The 23,586-nt window shown below is 37.6% G+C and overlaps 2 protein-coding genes across 2 annotated transcripts in view; one reads left to right on the plus strand and one right to left on the minus strand.

The window, feature by feature from the left end:
- The window catches only part of LOC134747281 (uncharacterized), a 183,297-nt gene that overhangs the window by 89,583 nt on the left and 70,128 nt on the right, over positions 1-23,586 (minus strand). The window lies entirely within an intron of this gene.
- LOC134747272 (carbonic anhydrase-related protein 10) overlaps positions 1-23,586 on the plus strand; it is a 50,603-nt gene that overhangs the window by 5,745 nt on the left and 21,272 nt on the right. Inside the window, exons 2-3 of the mRNA XM_063681892.1 lie at positions 18,824-18,909; positions 19,819-19,866. Of these exons, the coding sequence (XP_063537962.1) occupies positions 18,858-18,909; positions 19,819-19,866 (100 nt within the window). The 5' untranslated portion in view covers positions 18,824-18,857. The remainder of the gene's footprint in view (positions 1-18,823; positions 18,910-19,818; positions 19,867-23,586) is intronic.

Raw genomic sequence — 23,586 nt, forward strand, 5'->3', positions numbered from 1 at the left:
GCCCTACCCAAAGACTCCACTGTCCGTCTGTCCGTCTGTCTGTGTGTCTGTCTATCATGAACCGTGTTAGCTAGGCAGTTGAAATTTTCACAGATGATGTATTTCTGTTGCCGCTAGAACAACAAATAGAGTCTGTGCGTAAAGAGAAGAGTCGTGGAATATATGGACACAGAAAAAATAATAGTACTAGTATGGGGTCCAATACATTCCACGCAGATTCCACGACTCTTTCCGAACAGACTACTAAAAACAGAATAAAATAAATGTTTAAGTGGCCTGTTGCACGTGTAGGGCTACAAAACCTACTGTCCACTATTCGTAATTTGTCAAAACAACGACCACGCATAATTAACCTTAATTAAATAATACTCAACAAACTAATTTCAGCGGTATAATAATTTGAGAGTTAACACCAGGGAAGAGCGACGCAAACGCGATGGGTACCTAGTGGAAACGTAAACAGCAGGTAAGCTGATTTGTATTAGAGATTTGAAATAATATATATATTCCATTGTTTTATAAATTTAACTCGTATCCGGAATTAGGAAGATCGTTTGCGTGTATTGGTTAGATAATGTTACATTTTTAACTTGAGATTATTTTTAATTATTGCGGCTCCGTAGTTTTTCAATATTTTCACATGAATATGCCTCAATCAACAATTTTATTATACGAAGCCGTTTTTGAATTTGCCCGAAAGTTTTAATTAAAGTAATTTAAAATCCGCAGAAGAGGAGAAGAAATATTATCGCCTGTGAGAAACGAAGGAGTCTTTGCTGAATTCCTGACTCTTTTTATGTTAATTTTTTTGAATAAGCCCAATTTTGTTTCGCTATCTATTATATATAGCATAGGGACATTCTTATATAAATTGACTAAGTCCCACGGTAAGCTCAAAAACGCTTGTGCTGTGGGTACTCAGACAAACGATATATATAATATACAAATACTTAAATACATACAAAATATCTGTGCTCATCACACAAATAAATGCCCTTACCGGGATTCAAACACAGGACCATCGGCTTCATAGGCAGGGTCACTAGGCCAGACCGGTCGTCAATGTTCGTCGGTCGTCGATTATTCTTTTTCAAAATTACATGTACAAATAGAAATACTAATAACTCACATTGGTCAGCTGTATTAACAGTGAGTACTCATCACTTAAGCGTTGTTGGTCCCAATGTATCTTCACATGCTCTAAGCATCAGAGATATTCACATAATTATGTGGCTCTAATAAAAGATACACGATAACTTTTCTTCATAATGTGATCCAACTACGTTAGTAAAATCTCCACCTGTTCAACATAAGCTTTGACTGACGAGTTAAAAACGTTCTGAAAAACGTTTCATCATACAAGCCGTAAGAAGTAGAAGGTTTGAACATACATAAGGGCCCAGCATGAAAATTAGGCTTTAAAGTTTTTACGACGTCCACACGAAAGACTCTTTTAAGTCTAATTCATACTTCACCCTGACATACTGTAACAGCCACAACTGTGGCAAACCGCAAACAGCTCGAGTCTTCCCAACTTCACGGCTGGCAGGTGCGAGCACTTTTAAAATATGCTAATCTGACCGAATCTGACGCCTAACTTCAGACAACTTGACGAGCAAAAATAAGAAGGTACCTACAAAGCTAATTGTAGATGGCGCCCTTCTGGATTTCATACGACAAGACAATGTAAGAGATAATATGAATAGGGACCATTCATTATTTTTTAACTTTGAAGCTTTTCGTAAAACGGTGGATTCCTATTACAGAGCAACGCAAAATAAACACTTCCTGGAATACAAATTCTAAATCTCTTCCTGGATGGTGCAAGTGGTCCTAGGAATGTAAATTTGACAGTTGCCTTTTGTATGTTTATTTTTTATTTAAGTAGGTAACGAATGGCTCGCTAGACTATATTTTCAAATTGCTGGTACAGTCGCCATCAGATATATCGGAGCGGCCGAGGTGCTCAAAAATATCTGAACACGCACCTAGCTAGCGCCTTGACAATAGAGGCGTGTTCAGATATTTGTGAGCACCTCGGCCGCTCCGATATATCTGATGGCGACTGTACACGTGCAAATTCCCACCTACATTTTCCTTCCCAAAAGCTTTAGCAATGTTATTCTTAAACTATAAAAAACCCCTTACGTGCAGACAAACAGTGAAAGTTGGCATATTGTTTGTGGAGGTGAAAGACGTTTTATTAAACCCCGCACTCAATTTCATGGAAAAACTTAAAATGATATGACGCATAATGTTTCTGAGGATGGATGTGGCATTGCGTGGGTTTTCGTTTCATTTTTTATTATACGCTTTTAACGTTCATAAACACACCCATGACATAATTGGAAGGTTTTTAAAAGGGCAACCTAATAGGTAGTATTACTGCAATGTTCTGCCGCCAGAGTGTAGCACTAGCACCTATCATGAACCATAGAGTACATACTGTGCTTTAAACTGTTTGTTGACAAGTTTTCACAGATAATAAAATATGACATTGATGCGGATCAAGGCGGTTTATTTACAAAGGGCATACCGGGAAACGCGAAAATCTTAATTTAGTTATCTGCCTCTTTACTGCTCGAGAATATGCAAGAGTGATAGATTTAAAATAAAAATATTATATGGTGTAAAAGTTCTACTTAAGAATAAGGTACTACCGCATTTGAAATTCTTCGCGCATCGCCATCGCAAAGATAGGAGTAACTTTTTGACGTAGTCATGGCAGAAGGTTCTTTGTAAGAGTACTCTTTTAACCAAAGTTATGGCTTCTGGATAAAATTTTCTTTTTCTTGAACACTTCGGGCGTGTGTTTAAACTTTGTTCATAAGATAAGTGAACTAGGAATTTTAACGGTTTTATTAAAGGCTTTTCTAACTGTTTTTAATATAAGTTTTTAACATTAGGTAGGACTGTACCTATGTATAAAGAGTAACAGGCCAATTTGAACGTAACTTGACATTACAATGATATTTTGATCGTGTTACTTAGGTATCGTGCATATCGCTCGTACTTGGGCAATAGGTAGGCGCGGGCGAGACGCACGATTACTAAATAACATGATTCAAATATCATTCTACTATCAGGTACGTTCGAATTGGCCTGTAGATTTAGAAGAATAATATGTTGTAATACTCGCAGATAAGGTTACTACGTGTAAGTGTGCAGGTTGCGGGATAAGTGTGGCTAATCTTCACATTGGGGCCTGTTTACTCACTGTTAAGTGTTTATTGCGAATCTCGTACGCGTCACTTACTGTAAATAAAACGAAAGCGATCATGGAGATTTTTAAGAAATGCAGTGGCATCTCGAAGATCTGCAGAAGAAAACAACCGGAGAGACATACGAAAGCATTTTTACCAAAGCTAAAACGGAGACCTTTGCTTTGACTCGGTCAAGAAATAGCCTAAAGCTCTAACTAAAACAGATCACTAGCATAAAGGCGAGTCACCCTGTCTCATTTGCTCGCTTTGTATAACATCATTAGTATTAATTAACGCGTTATAAATGGCTTTTCATCCGTTCTTAAAACAACGGCTTTTGCGGATTCATTGTGTGGCGATTAATTTTGTTTAGCACAAACAAAACACTGCATGCATAGAACAGCGGGAAAAATATATCCCACCAAAAACATTTTCATGTAAAATGTTGCCAAGATGAAACCATAAGGCGTACTGTCAAAAAGTTATTAGATCTGTTGTAGAGCCAAGCTTCTAAATAACTTTACAAGCCCTAACTTCACAAACTCTACACCTTAGTCAAAATATGTGGCATTTCGCTACCGTCATATAAGGTGAAAAATTTATTCACTATTCATTATCTTTAGGGTTCCGTACCCAAAGGGTAAAAACGGGACCCTATTACTAAGACTCCGCTGTCCGTCTGTCTGTCACCAGGATGTATCTCATGAACCGTGATAGCTAGACAGTTGAAATTTTCACAGATGATGTATTTCTGTTGCCGCTATAACAACAAATACTAAAAAGTACGGAACCCTCAGTGCGCGAGTCCGACTCGCACTTGGCCGTTTTTTTATTATACATATAGTTCTTGTAGTAGCGAAACGGTCTAGTCTTCGAGTTTTCATCCCCAAAAATATCTCTTACCATACTAGTTTTTACCTCCTACACGACCTACGATGCTTATTAATTCAGCAGGCGCAATCTCACGGCATCTCAGACGGAGGTGTAACGTCGTAATCCAGGATAATTAGAGTGTGCAATATTAAGCTGTGCTGCTTCGGCCGCGGATTATGTAATACCACTGATACGTCAGTAAAAATTTGTTCCCGCATTTTGATTAGTGGGCGATTGTCCACGATCTGCAATTCGTTCCGCGCGATGATAATTAACCGTAACTGTATTGTGCGTGATGCGTAATGACTGTAATGAGTAATTAACATGATTTGTTTAGTAAATGTGCAAAATGGTAGAATAATCATATACAAGCCAATACCAATTATAACAGTCGTTATATAGACCGGTAGCTTATAATTATTTGCTAGAAAGAGATAGATATTCTGAAGAAAAATGCATTGTAGCGTTATATTATTAACATCACAAAAATTACGTACGATAGAAAATACATTCACAACTGACTTAACAAATTAAAAAAGTTCCGTATAAGTCATGTATTTTAATATAGTCACTTATAGCGGCTTTGATGATTTGTCTGCTTTAGTTATTCGTATTTAATCTGTGAATCTGGCTTATTCACTACTCTAGAGAATACAATACCGTCTAAAGTCAAAACACAGTATGTCATTACGAAAGTTGTATGGAGATACGGCATTTTGTCTAGGGACGAAAATTGAATGCGGGAAAGATTGTAGCTAGACTAAAAGAAATTAGAAATGTATGATGCTTTAGGCTCGTATTAAGACTGATTTAAGTGGGTTCAGAGACGTAATTTGTGTCAGATAAGCACACTTTGCGTTTCGCTTTGTTTGTACGGGAAATTACAAGTAGGTAATATATTTTTCATTTCTCATGCTCTGAAAGAGAGTCATTGTTGTTTTAAAAGGTGCGCAGAAAATGATACGTGTCTGCACTAGAGCATTTCACGTTCGAAGTACGATTTTTTTAATTTTTTTACGATACGCAATTGAAATTTGAGTTTTTAAATGGATTTGTTATAAAATTTCCATTTTGACATTTGACTCTCCATTCCATAAATAACGATACTTTTGCCTGAATTGTTAATTGAAAGTACCCTCAAGAAATACTATAAAAATGTATACTTAACCATGTTTTTAACAAAATACATGCATTTTACTTTCCTCGTATTCGAAATGAAAAGTAGAGTGTTTAACTCGGGTGAAAGGCATCATTTCTGCCTCGGACTATTGGCGCTCTCACTGCGTTCGAGCGCCAAAATACCTCGGCAGAATTGAGTGCCTTTCATCCCTTGGTTAACAATCTACTAAAGTCATTTTATCGGGACCTCGTTGTTTGACATAATTATTGAAAGTCAAATGTAATGATTTAGGTTAGGTTTGTTTTATGGCAATCATTATGACTAACGAAAATTGGGACAAACAATACATTATGACTTAAAACTGTATGAGAAACAATATAGGCCCTAATTTATCATATATATGTTTAGAAGTCTTATTCAGATTTAACAACTTGTTACGGTTTTTATCTTACGAGTATTTTGATACGACCTTGACGATCACTCACGCTGATTGGTGAATGCGAAATGTAACTTAGCGCTATTCTAGAAAACAAGATCTATGTTAAATTGTCTTATAATATTTATTTATTTATTCTTTTACATATGGCCTATTTTTGCGACAACAATACCACAACAACAATTCAAAGCAACAAAGCTACATACCCACACATTCTCACTATTCATGTGAATAAGTTTATTAAAGAGTGGCGTTGTTCCTCAAGTTTAATACCATTAGTCGGTCGGCCGACGATAAACAAGCGTTGACAATGGCAAATCCACTCAGCTAAATTAACTCACTGGTCGGCTGACACTCACAATGTACCTACTGGATATTGCCTTATTGTAAAAAAAGGAAATTGGTAGTTTAAATAAATGGGTCATTCTCTGAGTATATGTCTGCGGTTGCGTCTAATTGCCACGACTCTTTTCAATACATTTTGTATTGGTCGCGGCAATTATACCGCAGACATATTTTTTGAGAATAAATAAATAAATAAATATTATAGGACATTCTTACACAGATTGACTGTCCCACGGTAAGCCCAAGGAGGCTTGTGATAAGGGTACTCAGACAACGATATATATAATATATAAATACTTAAATACATAGAAAACACCCATTATTATAGGAGCAAGTATCTGTGCTCATCACACAAATAAAATATGTACCGGGATTTGAACCCGGGACCATCGGCTTCACAGGCAGGGTCACTACCAACTAGGCCAGACCGTTCATCAAAATATATGCTTTTACTTTTAAAGTTAAACAATTAAATTGTCTATTTAAATTGGTCTAATTAAATTGGTTCATGTTCAAATAAAATTCAGCAAAAAAAAACTTTTTTTATCCCTCCACGTCAAAATCACGGCAGAAACGCAGTTGTCACTCATGTTCACAAGGAAATTGACAGACACAATGGGGACAACAACGACACCACAACAGTAATGTCATGCCATAAATTAAATTTCATGCCAGTGATGTCCAAAAAATACCAATAATCAAGAATACGATCAAAACGGTGTAATAGCGGGCAACATTTATTTGTATTTCGTTTGCGGGAATCCGATATGTTCTCCATGTGAACATCGAGTCAGTGAGTACTTGCAGACCGTAGTGTGACGTATCTGTGGCTTTGGCTAACTTAAATACTTAGAGGCTGTAGCTAATCCGAATCAATAGCTATACCTATAGATGGGTTGTTCTTTACCATCTACAAATGTACACGGTACTGCAATAAATCATTCTTATTCTTGAATGAATGAATGAATGCAATGTAATGTATAATATCGAAAAAATTATGTAGCTGTATGTCTTGAATATTCACTTTTCCCGTTTTTCAAGTTCAGTATTTATTTTCAATTTAACAAGTAAGCTTTTTTAATCCTAGCCTACAATATGCAACATAGCAAATCAACATTTTTGAAAGTACTTGTATAGTATTTTGCAAATAACTTGGGTATGGTGACAGCCGTGATCTCAATATTTGTTATTAATTGTATTGAGATGACATCTGTCACCGTACCCGAGCTATGTAAAACATACTATAACGATATTCACATTAAATTCAAAATTACATTGGCATCAACTGCAAGTGTCTAAATAAGGCCCCAGTTTAATTTCGTCAGTATTTTTGCCGTCTACACAACACTTCCTGCGGTCGCTATCTAATTTCCTCTAATGTAACATAAGCCTTTGTCCCTCCGCCATTTTACAGTACAAAAAGACTTATTTGACAAAAGCACGCAGTTCACATACGGTGTTTTTGGTGACGCTGGAAGCATTACGGTAAACGAGGTTAAATGTAGCGGTTATTTTTAAATTTGAGGGCGAAATAGAAGTTTGAGGTTTTGACCTTATTCACCCCAGGTAGTTTTTGCATACTAATCAGCGATGAAATATATTATAGGCGAAGCTCTCAGTACATTTATGACTTCGAAAAAAGGTCCACATGACGGATACTTAATCTGACACATATCACTGAAAGTGCACATCACGTGAAACTAACAGATGGCAAACGTGCCAGAGGCCGGTCTCCCATCAGATAGACAGACCAGCTAAAGAACTCATCTTCCTCTAAATTTTGCTCTAGTGAAGGATAGAAGCAAATCATACACTCCAGATGTAGGTCAGATGGTGATGACCATGATCCTTCTGTCATGAGAAGCTAGCTTCAAAAATATGTGTACGCTCTTACACCTTAGACAATAAAGTCGTGTTCACATATTTTTGAGCCATTTGTCAGGATTGTAATTTTTGCCTTCGACTGTTGAATCGCTCGGTGGCACAATTCCCGTCGGGTCACTTTTGAGCTCTATTCAGACTCCTATAGTTATTATGTGATATGGTGTTAAATTAATTTATAACGTTTCCGCTTTATTGTCAAACATGCTGTGTACACTTATTTTGGATCTCGTGCTAGTTTTTAAGCCATAATGTGCAATTTAATGTTTATCATGATATTGTAATAACCATGACATAATAAAGTAAAATAAAATAAAATTCTACATTATTGATACTAATGTAGTCACAAGTGTGGCTACCACCAGTTTGGCACTGACATAAATGCTATTGAGAATGTAACTTACTTTATATGCATCTTGCTCGTACTTACATAATTATTAGTTCCAGCGAGATGTATAGAAAGTAGACGTTGGCGTATATGTCAGTTTTGACACTGTCAGTGACTCATGGTACGGGTACTAGTGTCAACACCGAGCAGTACACTTTTCATTTGTGTAAGTTCCATTGTTGTTAGAATAATATCTTGAGTAATATTCAACCAATGTTCATAAAAATTGGCAGGAACAAGCAAACTAGTTTTTCGCCTGTGGCATCTGTAGTTGAGGATTCACGTAGTTCAATACGGGTAAGTGTAGCATACGGGTAAGTGTGGCTAGCCTTCACAGGGGCCTGCTTACACATTGATTAGTGTTTATTGCGAGTTTATAAATTTGCTACTTGCGTTTAGGGGCAAGTGTATGAACTCTGTTTTAACACTAATCAATGTGTAAACCGGCCGCAATGTAATGGCCAGTCACACTTAACCCGCAGCTACACTTACCCGTATTGACCTTATGTGACACATTAGTAGGTATGTCTAGATAGTTGCCCTCTACGTAGTTAGTGTTATTCACTATTCAGTGGTTGCGTTAAGGCTTTAAACTGGTGTCATGTCCCCCGGGCCCCATCAATAGTAATTTACTAGTGCAGCCTGATGAATGAGTCGGGAACGTTCACGTTTTTCTACTGAAGCATTTTACCTAGGATCTAGTTAAAAAAATAACAATAGAAAGTACAGTCAGCACCAAAATTAATCAGATTACGCGTCAAAAGTATCTACCAATCTCTAATAACGTAACAAGAAGAGATATTATGTCTCTATATATGTATATCTGGGATGTAGAACCTAAATGAATCACCTAAATGGTCGCGTACTGTGCGGTTTAAGAGGAATTTCCTCCCGCGGACGCATCATCGGCTCTGGAATGAGCTCCCTGTCGTGGTTTTTTTCACAAAATGAGTGTACAGGTTTTTAAAGGGTCGGCAACGCGCATGTTATATCTCGGGTGTTACAGGCGTCCATATGCTAATACGGTCACTGCTTACCACCAGGCGTATGCTTGTTTGCCACCGTCGTGGTATAAATGTAGAACAATTAGACTGTGACAAATACTTTTGAATGCGAACTGTAGAGATAAATCTCTTTTTGGAAACATATTCCAGTGGCAGATACTTTTGGCGCATTGTTTCATCTGTTACTATTGATGCTGGCTGTACGACAAACAGGCCCTGCAGCGTCATCTGTTGATTGTTTGAATATTAAGTAAAATAAAGTGACGTCACACCCCCATTTTGAAAGCACCCTTATCCGCGATAGAGATACATTCCGGCAGTCGCGACGTTTTGGCGCCGCGAGGGCAATGACCCGACAGCTACCCCTGCTGTTATGGAATGGAAACTTAGTTTTGGCATGATCATAGTTAATTCTCTACCAAGCAGAAACGTCTGCAAACGATGTTATTAAGCTTAGAAACAAAAAAAAGTGGAAAAATTCACTGTCTTGGGTGGGACTTGAACCCACAGGATCGCTAGACCACTGACTTACAATCTGAGCTGCCAAGACCTTACACACCCAATACAGCGAATATATCCATCATATATGCGCCTTAGGGAGGCCCTTGCGACATCTACCGTAAGAGTGTTACACTTCTTAATCGGCTACCGGAGTTCCAAGTCATATTACAGCCATGTTCCATGCCTTTTACAGCCTGAATGACTTCTACAACATATAATTTAATTGACATCCAAAAAATAATTTAATGTATCAATACTAATTAATATGATAAAGCTCACAATTGTAAATTTAATTGACATATTTGTACCTACACTACCCAAAACTGTAAAATAATGTAATCTGTCTCATTTAATTAAATTTTTGACGTGTAATATGTAATAATATTATTAATAAATGAGTATGAGTATGCATGAGTATTGAAAATTCACCAGTAACTATGCGTTATCCCATAGGTACTAAATTAATTTTGTATCAAACAGAAACGTCTGCGAACGATGGTATTATTAGGCTCATATATGGTGGAAATATTCGCTGTATTAGGTAGGGTCTTGGTAGTTCAGATGACAAAGCACTTGACTATCACAGTCAATAAGTGGACATTGTAACTCGCGGTAGCTTGCAACTGCGACAGCATAAAGACATAGGTAAATAGGTACAGTCAGAAAACCTTTTAGCTTAGTACCCTAGATTCTGAGTAGGTAAATGGGCGTTTTCTAAAATAAATATTGGAAAACCTGATTCTTTCAAATCTGGACATTCTTAGGCTCATTCTACTCAGAATAGATAGCAGTCTCCATCCTGCCGTTAAAAAAGATGTCCCAAAATGTCCATTCCATTACGTCACGTTTTTTTGTAAAAAAATAATATTTGTTTGTGCGTGACGTATTTTTTTTATAATCAGGATTGAATATGCTAGTGGTTCTGAGTTGAAAGAACCCAAAAACACCAGGATCTGTGAGAATCAGGTTGTGCTCACATGGTGCATGTGGCGCTCACACGGTAAAGCATTTAATTGAATATAATAATGTCATATTAAAGAAAAAAATATCGGCCTTGGTCAAATCAAATGACACCACAAAAGTGCTTTTTCTAGAGTTCAATTTTCTGATACGGAGTAATATTTTCAATATATTAAAATCGCTGGTATGAAATGTGCGACCGATTTACACACCTAATGTTATGTTAAAGAGTTTTAATTACACATAATTTATCAGTTAATTATGCATTCGACCACAATAGATACATAATTAATGTGATATTTGGTTACGGAAAACAGGTCAAGGCAGCATTCGCACGCTGTTCAATAAAGGTACCGTTCGGATTCAGACTGCACCAGCGTTACTGCTGCAGTATTGCGAAGCGACATTACTGCAGACAAATGTCAAAAATCCGGACGGTAACATCGATTTTAACAAATGCCAGAAGGCGGGATGGGTTGTCCTCCCATAGAAAATTTGAATATGGCGCCTTTTTCTACTGACGAAGTGGGATATGTTTGCCAGTGTATACCTAAGTAGGACTATGAAACAATAAATCAAATTAAAATAAAGTGGTATTTATTATATTATAATTATTTGTTATGTCGCCATGAGATGCTGCCGATTTGGCATCAAACCATAGAAGCGGGGCGTGAATCTCGCGACGCGTAAAAGCGCCATGAACTTTACGGCGCTTACGACGTTTTGGTCGCGTGGTACAGGTTGTGATTGCGACAATTTCATTGTTTGGTATTTCGTCTCTATAGTAATAATAACTCAGTGTTATGGATATGATCTCTCAATGTCAAAAGTGGCATTTCTTCAACCAAAAACGTCACTTGTGATACTGACAGATCATATCCACAACAAATTCGTAACCTATTATTACAATCAGAATACACCTCCTTATCTCTTAGAATACCTAAGTCTAAACTAAACAATAGGGTAGAAAAACACTTGTATTGCATTAACAAGTAACGTAACTTGCAGATACACCCACTTCCGGTGCAGAACGAGCTTTGTCTACCAACCGCTATTCACTTCCGGTTGCGAGGAATACTTTTAACGACCACCCACTGGATTTTGATCTTTACCACGCTAAAAATAAACATTAAAATCGCGTGAGTCGTGGAAAAGTCAGTTGAGATTTATTATTTCTACATTTCCTCACATTTTCTGTAAAACAAGTTCACATTTAATGAGCCATTCTTATCAAAAGGCGTTTTTCATGTTACGACATATTATAATATGTATAATGTTTGAAATATAGAAAACGGTTATTCAGAACAGAAGGCAGAATAAACGCCGTATAATACGTAATTGTACATCTAGGTTACTTACATTACGCTGGTTCTTAAATACCTATCATTGTTATATAATTCAATTTCAATTTATTTATTCCATTAAGATAACATTAATCTCATTTTTAGGGTTCCGTACCTCAAAAAAAAAACGGAACCCTTATAGGATAACTTTGTTGTCCGTCCGTCTGTCCGTCCGTCCGTGAGTCCATCTGTCTGTCAAGACCCTTTATCTTGGGAACGCGTGGAGATATCGAGTAAAAATTAGGACCATATACTCAGGTCTACGGTCCCCTGAAGCCGTGAAAAAATCAAACTTCTAAGTTAACGTAAAAAAAAGATACGGCCGTTTATGCCGCAAAAAACGTAGATTTTAACACTTAAGGAATTAAAAATGTATAGGGACCGTTGACCTAGAACTATGAAATTTGGCAAGTAATATCGTCATACACTATAAGTATAGGAAAAAATCTTCAAACTCAAAATTTGTAAAATTAAATTGTCACAGTTTAATTGTTCTAACTTTTTTAAATACCACGACGGTGGCAAACAAGCATACGGCCCGCCTGATGGTAAGCAGTGACCGTAGCGTACGGATGCCTGCAACACCAGAGATATTATAGGTACATGCGCAATATTGCCGAATGCCGACCCTTTAAAAACCTGTACACTCCTTTTTTGAAGAACCCCATACTATAAGCCCCTCGGGAAAATCTCGTCAAGGAGCTCATTCCACAGCCGAAGCGTCCGCGGGAGGTTAATTCCTCTTTAACCGCACAGTACGCCACCATTTAGGTTCTAGGGTTCATTTGGGTTCATTTCTACATATAGATACCTCTTCTTGTTACGTTATTAGAGAATGGTAGATACTTTTGACGCGTAGTCCGATTAATGTTAGTGATATCCACAACAAGCCTTCTTGAGCTTACTGTGGGACTTAGTCAATCTGTGTAAGAATGTCCTATATTTATTTATTTTAGACCTGCGGACTCGTACTAATTTATTTTAAATTTTGGATATGAAGTCGACGTTCCCGATAAATTGCACAAGCGACAACTGAGTGCAGTTTCCAACAATTTTAGCGTGGTCTACAAGAAAGTATCTGTCCCATTCCTCTCGGGATACGGGCGCAGACAGTCTGGCGCCCGCCGCGCTGGCGTCGGGGGGACCGAAATGTTATTGTGGGGGATACGGCTTGTTCACTTGCTTTGCTTATCGATTTGCAGTTCAATGCCAACGCTTTTGCAAAATAGCTGGGGGGCGATTTTGAATTTCGATTGCTCGATTTCGTCACTTGAAAATCGGTGGTATACGGCGAAATGCTAATTTTTGAAATACGAGCAATAGAAATTGGGGACCTAGTGGTATTGATCACTCGTTTTTAATTCTTTTTAAGTAGAATTTAAATGCCTAGTTGAAGAGATATTATTGAACGAAATACACGAAATCGAGCGGTCAAAATTCAAAAATCGGCCCCCTGATGATTAAGCTAAAATTAATTATAAAAACACATGATTCCACTTTCCTATGATAAAGAATTGTCTATATTATTATATTTATATAACTTGGGATCAAGTATCCAAATTCATTATAAAAATTGCCCTTACCAGAATGCGAACCCAGGTCCGCCTAATTCGTAAGCATGGTCACTATCACTACCAACTAGGCTAACTTAAAAGTACTAAAACCAAAGTGTTTTCAAATGTTACGATACTTACGACCTACCTCCATACTATTTAACAATTTGATACGGTTTTGATATGACATTGACGATCAATTTGCTGATTGGCGCGCATATCCTGCACGACTTTCACTTTATTTCGTGCACCAAACAGCGTAAGTGATCTTCAGTCGTATCAAAATACTATCAAAGCCGTAACAAGATGTTAAATCGGAATCGAGCTCCTTGTTACCGTAACAAAAAAGATTCTTCGGAGAGGAAATGAAGCGTATCTCGGTTCTGCAGATAACGCTAATGCCAAGCAAATTAAACTGCTCGTACTTATTTACATCGCGCATAACTCAAGGCGGGGGATGGTTATTGCATGCAGTGGTGCAAACTTAGACTGTTGTTACTAAGTATTAGCAATCTTCCTAGCATAGTACCTTGAGTATTGCTAAGGAAAAACATTCATATAAAAACTATGAGAGGAATGAATGGAAGCTTTTGAGCATTTGACTTGAGAATTTGTTATTAATTTCAACTTGATACCTTAGCACGAGAAAATGTCTTGAGACCGGCAGACAAGTAGACGGACAAAATGTGACCTTTAAAGATTTTAGAAGCATTATAGTTTTTTGCTATCTTGGCTACGCCTCCAGGCTACTATGCTTTAGACATCTCAGGAAGCTTGGCCAAAATATGACAATCGTACATCGACAAACGCCAAACGAAGAAAAAAATATAGGGATGACAAAGTACGGAAAGTCACGTGACTATTTCCATACATTATTTAAGTTTCAATTGGCGTCTATCAACTATGGCCATCTTGGCTAGGCCCCCTGGTTCTAAATAAATACAACAATAGGTCACTAACGGTCTGTGGAAAACCCCATATAAAGTGAACCCGTATAATTTGGTCTAAATAGTAATAATTAGTTGTGAAAATCCATCTACATAAGTGACCTGCGCCTACAGACATGAATCAGTGGTTGTAATTAACGCTAAAGACAAATATAAGTTGGAGTTAATAGCGAGTGGACACGCGAACTGAACGGTCGGACGGCTGGAGTAAAATTATTCCAAAGCCGACGACTTAACTACAAATTCAATTTTGTATGAGAAGCCAGTGAACAATATATATTTAGAAACGAGTTAAGCTGGCGTAGGTACAATCGCCGAAACTATAGTGATGATAGGAAGCAAAAACGTCTTGTAAACCTTTGTAAGTACATACTAAATTAAAGAATTTTGGCAAAGCGTACGCCCGACATCTGATGATTCATAGGTTCGTTAAAATCCACTTTTTATCACGAATATGAGAATTTACCCTGGAACTGACCACAATTTAATATGGCTGTCAGTTCATTGTCATAATTGTAATAAAGTCAAAATTGCGGGTTCAAGTGCCACCCGAGCCATATCGATTTTTTTTTCTTATTTTATTGAAAAACTATAGTTTTGTAACAGATTTATCTGCTTTATATAAGACTATGTATTGTATGAGGATAATTTAAATAATCACTTAAGAAAATGGCGTAAACACGGACGATACAACCCCGCGGGAGGCGCGGGACGATTACAATCTTTAACGAAAGCTTTCGCGCCAAATATCTTTTAGAGCCGCGGGCAATCTTTGGTCGTTAGCCACTCCTACTTGCGTCGGTGATAGGGCACAGATCACAAGCGCTATGCATGTAAAAAAAAATTGTTTTGGTGTCATCAATATGAGTCAGTCATCATCCTTGGGGCAGTCAGCTGAAAATATTTTAGCTTTAAGGTACCGTTCAGATTTAAACTGCACCAGCGATAAAATCTGGACGGGAATATCATTTTTTAACATTTGCGGCAGTAATGCAGTCGGCAGTAATGTTGGGCCGCAATACTGCAGCAGTAATGCAGCCGGCTGCATTGCCAAAATGTCAAAACAGGTCATTTCATCAAGACATTTATATAAAATTTGACGTTTCCTAGCAGGTAATGCAGTCATGTAGGGTCAGTAAGAGCGTGTGTGAGGTTAACGAAAACGACGTTGCTACACATAATGTTAGTGAGACCTAATATACCTACTTCGAAGTAAATTACTAGCATAGTATTTGAAAGTAAGAGCGCTAAGCACGAAAAATCTTGTGCATTAACCCGCCATTTCCTATCTCTATCGCGCGCACATAATTATATCGCTGTCCCGCTGAAAATGCTGTCAATGTCACTGTGCTAGCCGTACAGCAAAATCACAGAATAAATAATAGTACCTACCTACTACCGTATAGAAAGGAAACTTCCTACAAAACCGAAGTTTGACAGTGGTTCAGGGTCGAATCATGCTGTCCCTTTCTAATATATGGCACTATCCCCTTCGGCTATTTAGGATTGTCAAAATTCAAGTTATTATCTTATCTGTGGTCGTGCACACAAAGGGACGTCAAGTTGTGCCAACCCTAATAATTGATCGGAGCAATGCTGTGCCGAACAGAGCCGAGTTTGCCCGAAGCGAAGCGAGTACGTGCGATAGAGTTTGGAAGTCGCGTGCGATGAACAATGTACGATTTTTTTTGCTTAGCGTCCTTACTTAATAGAGCCATTACCGCTATCGCTCATGCCTTAGGCCGCGCTGTTAACCCGCTGATAGCGGTTCCGGCGCGGCTACCCTTTAACGAGCCGCGCTATCATTTGAATTCATTTATAAGCTCTCAACAATGCCCGTGATTACAGGTTGGCTTGATTAAGTGAATTGATTGCACTTTACACCTGTTTGGATTACATAAGGAGAAATTCAAGATACAGAAGTGTATTTGTATCGAATAACTCGATTGTGATGGATTGTGTAAGCCAAGTTACATTACAGCTAACGTGATTTTCAAACTGGTAATGAGTAATAGAGCTGGACTTGTTCGGCCGTGTCTAATAAATATTAATAAATATTTGGACAAACTTACACCGATCGACCTAGTCCCAAACTAAGCAAAGCTTGTACTATGGGCACTAGGTGACGATAAACTTACTTAGGTACAACATAGATCGGTAGCATCCACAATTTAGGAACAAATATGTGTGATAAAACTGATAAAAATGGCCTTATCGGGATTCGAACCCTGGACCCCCTGCTTTATAGGCAGGGTCACTGTGACCTAGGAAGCCGTTACCTCTACCGAGTTAAAATAGCGCTGATTGTAAGCGCTGTAAATGAAAATGTATCAGTATTACGCTGAACATACACTGGACAGCGCGCCGCACTAATGCCTCGATCCCTGATGAACTGAACATCCCAGGCTGTCTACTATCTGCTTACGCAAAGTGCTTGTGTATTTTGGCCACATTGCCAGGGAAGACAGTGATAACCTGGAAAAGCTGGTAATCACCGGTAAAATCGAAGGCGATAAGGCAAGACGCAGGAGCCCAATGCGGTGGACAGACCAAATCCGCTCAGCCCTTGATGTAACGCTTCACGGTGCCCTACACTCGGCGACAGACAGAAAGAGGTGGCGACAAATTGTCCTAGAGAAGCAGCTGTTTCCTAGAAGTGACCACGACCCTCAGTGATGAGGAAACCGTTGCAAGGCGGAGGGGGAGATAAGTATTACGATATATTTCTCAAGTTGATTGTTGTTGTTATGTGTTAACTTGTTGCTATTGGTGGGAACCTATAATTGGCTTTTTGTTATTTACTTATATAACTATTGTATAATTGATAGCTGTTGGTTCTCCGAAAATAAATAAATAAATAAATTAACTTTAAATGTAAGAAATTGACGACAGCTTCTAAAGCAAACTGTACATACCAATATGAAATACTAGAAGCGGCTTTAATACACGTATTCGAATATAGGCCACCATTTATCCAGGCATGTCGAACTATTACCATCTGCAAATCTGCATCTAATTTCCGTGCTCGGTGGCAGATTTGATTATGTTGTGTTGCTGTAAATTGGTGGAACGTAGAAATACGTAATTTGTGAATTTTGTTATCGATGTGCACTAATCAAATAAAACCATTTTTCAGCGTTCATGTTTGTTTTACTTAACTTTAATTTGACAGTTTTTTTAAGTACAGTGCGACATAAAATAGTAGAAATTAAATAAAATGGAAGTAAAACATTTCCGTACTAGATTTTTGCCAATGTTAAGCATTTTACTTCAAAAATGTGACAGTTACGTAGAAAGTGGCTGTCTTCGTCATTTCTAAACCACAAATGTTTTGACGTTTCATAAAAATTAGACTTGTTCTTATAGTTCTAAAATGATTGCCTGTTAAATATCAAAAGTGCAACGGCGGCGCAGCGGGCCCATGGCGTTCGCATACGCAACGAGATCGCCCACGTAGGACACTTCTATAGGTATCAAACTATTGATTCACCGCGCGCCGCATAGCTTCGCTTCGCGTTCGCGTGTTGTTCGTCTACGTAGTATGCTGCGTTACATTTCGGTACATTTAAACGGCCTCTAGCAGCCGCATTAAAGCTCTAAAGCTCATTTGTAGTCTGCCTCTTTCGCACTCATGAAATGTTCATATACGTGATGGCTCACAGAAATCATAAATCTGTGTGATGGCTTCTATTTTGCACACTTCAATTTTATTATTTTTAAGCGTAAGCGTCATTCTAGACGTAGACTTGTTAGAAAAATCTTATCTTTATCTTATCTTATAGTTTCGGGAGCCCTTGCGGATACACTTCGACCCATAGGGAACTTTTGTGCAATTACCCCCTTAAGAATACATCAACTAACTCAAGAGCTTTTTCGGCCATCTCCATGAGCCGGATGATGGAGCTCATGGGTAGCCAGATACCATGCTCCAAAATACTTCATTCCTTGTCTGGCGAGAGCGTGACATTCACACATTCGGTGTCTTAGTCTCTTCCTCTTCGCCACACATTCGACAATTGGTGTTGTCAGTCTTGACCAACAACCCCTTTGACCCCGTAATGGCTTACTTACTTCGCTGGGTACTCAGCGACCTGAAGTGGATTTTGGCCTCCGATACTAGATTCCGCCATTCGTTCCTGTCCTGTGCGATCCGACGCCATTCAGCCGCTTGGATTTCACACAGGTCTTTCTGGACCTTATCGATCCACCGGTCCCGTAATGGCTAGTGTTATAAAATAGTCAATTAATTATCATTATTTCTTGTTGCAGTCCCCGACCCGATGCTGACGTGACCTCAAGCACCATGCACCAATGCTCACTCTTCATACTCACGCTACTCTGTGTTTCGGTCAAAGGTCAGTTGCTAAACTGAACTTACAACAATTTTCCACAACTTTATTCCATGGACCTTGAGCCCGATTACGATTTACCAACTTCTTAGGGTTTTAAACTGGTGATACGACTTTGACGATCATCTTGGTGAATGGTGTGCATCTCACGCACGACTTTTACTACATTTTACTAGCACCAATCACCGTGAGCTGGGCGTTTTGTAAAATAAATATTGAAAACCTGATTCTTTCAAATCTGGACATTCCTGGGCTCATTCTACTCAGAATCGACAGTATTCTCCAAATTGTCCATTCCTTTACGTCACGTTTTAGTGTGAATATTTTTTTCATTTGTATGTGCCAGACGTAGTGGAATGTACAATTTTCATACAAATTTTTGGGACATTTTTTTTAATAATCAGGATTGAATAAGCTAGTGATTCTGAGTTGAAAGATCCCAAAAACACCAGGATCTGAGAGAATCAGGTTTTCAATATTTATTTTAGAAAACGCCCAGCTATCTTCAAGGTCGTATCAAAATAAGAACAAAACTGTAACATGTTGTGAAATCTGAATCGGGCTCCTTATCTTCCTAAATGTGGCTTTTCAGCAGAGAAGGGTCCTTATGCGTCATGTGAAATAAGGACCTTTCTATCAGAATTTCTCTCGAAATGGAAAGCCACAAATTTTCAAAACCCTGAAGCTGTGATTGACAACTAATTTAGCAATTATTTCTGTGTTGCAAAATGGCTTACTCCCCTTAACTAGTTCCGCTTATTAAGTGTGAATTTTCTGGATATTGTGCGTTCTATTATTTTTGTCTGTGAAACATAGTATTGAAAAAAATGCATTAAAAATAATAACTGATGAAACGATGAATATTTTCCATTTTGAAAGTATCTAATATGTTTGTGCTAATTCATTTCCTTACAGATATATCAGGAAGCTGGGAGGAATGGTGGACGTACGATGGAATTTCTGGTAAGCATTTTTCTACGTTTCTCAGTAATTTTCCATCCAAACCAACTAGGTACTTATGATATTTTTAGAAATCTACTAGTGTTGTAATTACAATTCTGAACTATCAAACGACACTATCATATCAATTGTCATTCATTCCCCTAATCACGTTCACTCGAAAAACTACCCGACACGGTAATGACACAGGGTAATGACGAAGATACCATCTTAATGACGACCCGTATCTTGTATCGGCTAGTGTCCGACCCGGGTGACATTTATCTACAGTCAAAGGACATTGGAATCTGATGATATGGTAATGACTGTGTTGCGAGATTAACCCAGCCAAACATTATTATTTTAGGAGATATTCAAACAGTCAGAAATGTTCGGGGTTAGAATATTTTTATCATCACGGACGTATTTAGTAATTTTAAGAACTTACGAGTTCAAAGAGACCGTTTTTGGTGGCTAAATAAATCGATACAAGACCGACAGAATTAAATATTAAATAAAAACCGGCCAAGAGCATGTCGGGTCATGCTCAGTGTAGGGTTCCGTAGTTACCCTTCTGTCACAATAGGCTAAACGGGAACTACGAGTATTAGTATAGTAGACTGTTAATCAAGGGATAAAATGGCGCCTTTCACCCGAGTTAAACACTAGTTTCTATATAGAATGCGAGGAAACCAAATAATACATTGGCAAATTTGCATAATCAGTAATTATAGATTAAAGTACAAAAATCAGCGGGATTGCCTCTTACTTTTAATTTTTTTAATTTTTCGTTCTAATACTGCCAGTATTCAACGGCATCACTCATACAGCCAACATAATGAAACTGTATGTCGTATATTTTACTTTATTTACATTTAATAAATATAATGTCGTAATAACCTTTAAGTGTGTCTGTACGTCTTCTTACTAAGGAGGGGGAGGCATATAGGTATTTATTATCTTCTGGAGCGGTTATTTCTGAAAAGATTTATTCTATCAAAAAAATTAAATGGTTGTTGAAGATCCCTATTAATTTTGCAAGACCTATTAAACGATACCCCACATTAAAGCGGAAAATAAATAAAAAATAAATTAGGGTACCGCAAAACTTTTTTTATTTTACTACTTTGACGCCATGCTTGATATAAGTATCCTTTCCAATTTGCAGCTTTCTAGCACTAACGATCAAGGAACAAAGGCGTGTACGGACAGACAGACGGACATGACGAAACTGTAAGGGTTCCTAGTTGACTGCGGAATCCTAAAAATTACTAATTGTTTTTATGTTGCGGATAAGGTTAAGGTTATTTTACAATTATTTAATTAAGTACTGGTAGATAGTTTGGCATTTTAATTTAGATAAATGCACACTATTCATATTTAATACAGTTACCGTTATTAATTTTTAACAAGCAGAAACGTCTGCCGTCGATGCTATTAAGCTTAGAATAAATTTAAAAGTGGAAAAATTACTGCCTTGGGTGAGACTTGAACTCACGGCCTCTGGATCCAAGGCAGTAATTTTTCCACTTTTAAAGTTACCGTTATGATAAAAAATATTTATACTCTTACGGCAGACGGATAAATACGAGTACCTAATACATGACCGTATGGATTGTAAAATATATGTCGAGTGCATTTTCTGATACATGTCCCGAAATATTTTTATAACACATTTCTGGCAACTCTATATTTATTTTAGGCTCCATCAGACATTGAATATTAAAATAATAAACGCGCTTCGTATGATACCAACAATTTGATTACTCACACTGAAACCCATCACGTATAATTAAGCTAGCCTAATTACACTGTATCTCCAATCTACCTTTAATAACACATTTCCAAACTATTCATACCTAAACAAGAGTATTTTCGTTATAAACACATGCTTTTATCACCTTTGGTTTTTACAAAGCAAAATAATTACCGACATTACCATTTTATTTGACCTACAAAAATCCCAATGTAACGGTAATGACGGGACCCCGGTAATGACACGGACACCCTACTAACATTACGTACGTTTCAATGCACAGCGATGGCCGAATTTTGCGGTCCCAAATTCCTATTGAATTGGATAGTGTATTACGTGGGCTTGGTTAGCCGTTCTGTTTGAGTAGCCAGGATAATTTTGGTGCGTCATCGTTTTAAATATGCCCTTTCGTAGGATTCGTTTAAATGTTAATTCAGTTGTAAAGCTTAGGGATAGTGGAATCAGAGTCTAGTAAATATAGAAGACTGACAGCCCCCTATACAACGCCGCGAGAATAGTCAATGTTGTAAATGACATTCAATATTATTTTTACATTTTATTTATTTGCATATGAAAACTTCCATCGCCATTTATAGTTTTAAAACGTATAATTGGACTTGACTGATCGCAATTATAGTCATAAAAGTTGTCATAAAGTCATAAATAAAACATTTGAGCCCTTAAAATATAGGTTTAAAAATCTTAAAACTAGATGACGCGATTAAATAAGAATATGTCTAAGTAAAGATGTTTTTGTTATGATTGAATTATATTTTTATGTACAGTCAGATGCAGAGACAGGGGACCCCCTCTGCATGGACTGATTGTATCCAGGGGGGTCACCTCTCTCTGCATCTGACTGTACATGAAAGAGGCCAGTACGAATTTTACGTTTAGAAGCAGTAGGTGACAAATTTAATTGTATACGTATAAAGCTAAAATAAAAAAAATGTAAAAAGGCACGCGAGTGGGAGGGTGTTATATGGAGGTTATTCGTCTTAAATATTTACTAGCCTTTGGTGGAATACAGGTTTTGTGTCGATGCGGGAATTCGGTTGGAAATGATTATGAAGCTGGAAACTGTTCAGCTTTTGTATGCTTTCGCTGAAAATCGTTGTAATTTGACGGACAACTGTTATTTTGCTCTAGAAAATAGAGCCTCTATGAATAAAGGCTGGAACGACACTTACCTATTGTTTTAGTTTTCGTTTTGGATGATATGGCTGGTGGATGATATGGATTTGGATGATGGCTAAAAAATAAGTGCATTCCTGTTGCCAGGGAGGTTTTGGAATTATACTGAGCAACTTTTACTAAGGGGCCAACCCCGAAATCGCGAAAAAAATTTGGCTGTTTCATACATTTTGGCGGTCCATTTTATGGGAGGGTAAATTTTCATGGTTGGTCCCATAGTAAAAGTTGCTTGTATAGCAGGACTAATGATAATATGACAAACTTTTATGACTTAAAACTTTTTTCCAAACAAATCGTTACCCTCATTCAAACTTTACCGCAAACTATAAACTTTTCTATTCTACTGTTAGTTATCACGGAGATCGCTTCGCGTGCGTTTTGGAATGGCAGATAAGGCAACTATGGGGAAAAATAGTGGGGATACACTCTCTTTTCTGAATTTGGTTATTTAAGACAGGATTATGATTTCAGCATTTCTTCTTTTTTTATAATTCCTGTAGACATCATAAAACAAATATTTTGAAAGCCAAATTTTCTTGCCCTTTTCAATTCAATTCAAATTCGGACCCTTATAGGCATGTTCCAACCTTCGACTTCTTAAAAGCTGTATGACTAAGGCCTCAGTAAAATGTACCCAAATCGTTAACTTTCGTACTTTCCGCAGGAGACTCGCCAGTTTTCCCGAACGTTTTTGACCCATCTCAAAAGGCCAAAAAACTAAATTAGGAGGTTACAAAGATAAAATATAGTAATTTTTAATCTTTAGGGTCTTGTATATTAAATATATTAAGGGT

Source organism: Cydia strobilella, chromosome 14 (assembly GCF_947568885.1).
Source record: "Cydia strobilella chromosome 14, ilCydStro3.1, whole genome shotgun sequence".
Classification (NCBI taxonomy): domain Eukaryota; kingdom Metazoa; phylum Arthropoda; class Insecta; order Lepidoptera; family Tortricidae; genus Cydia; species Cydia strobilella.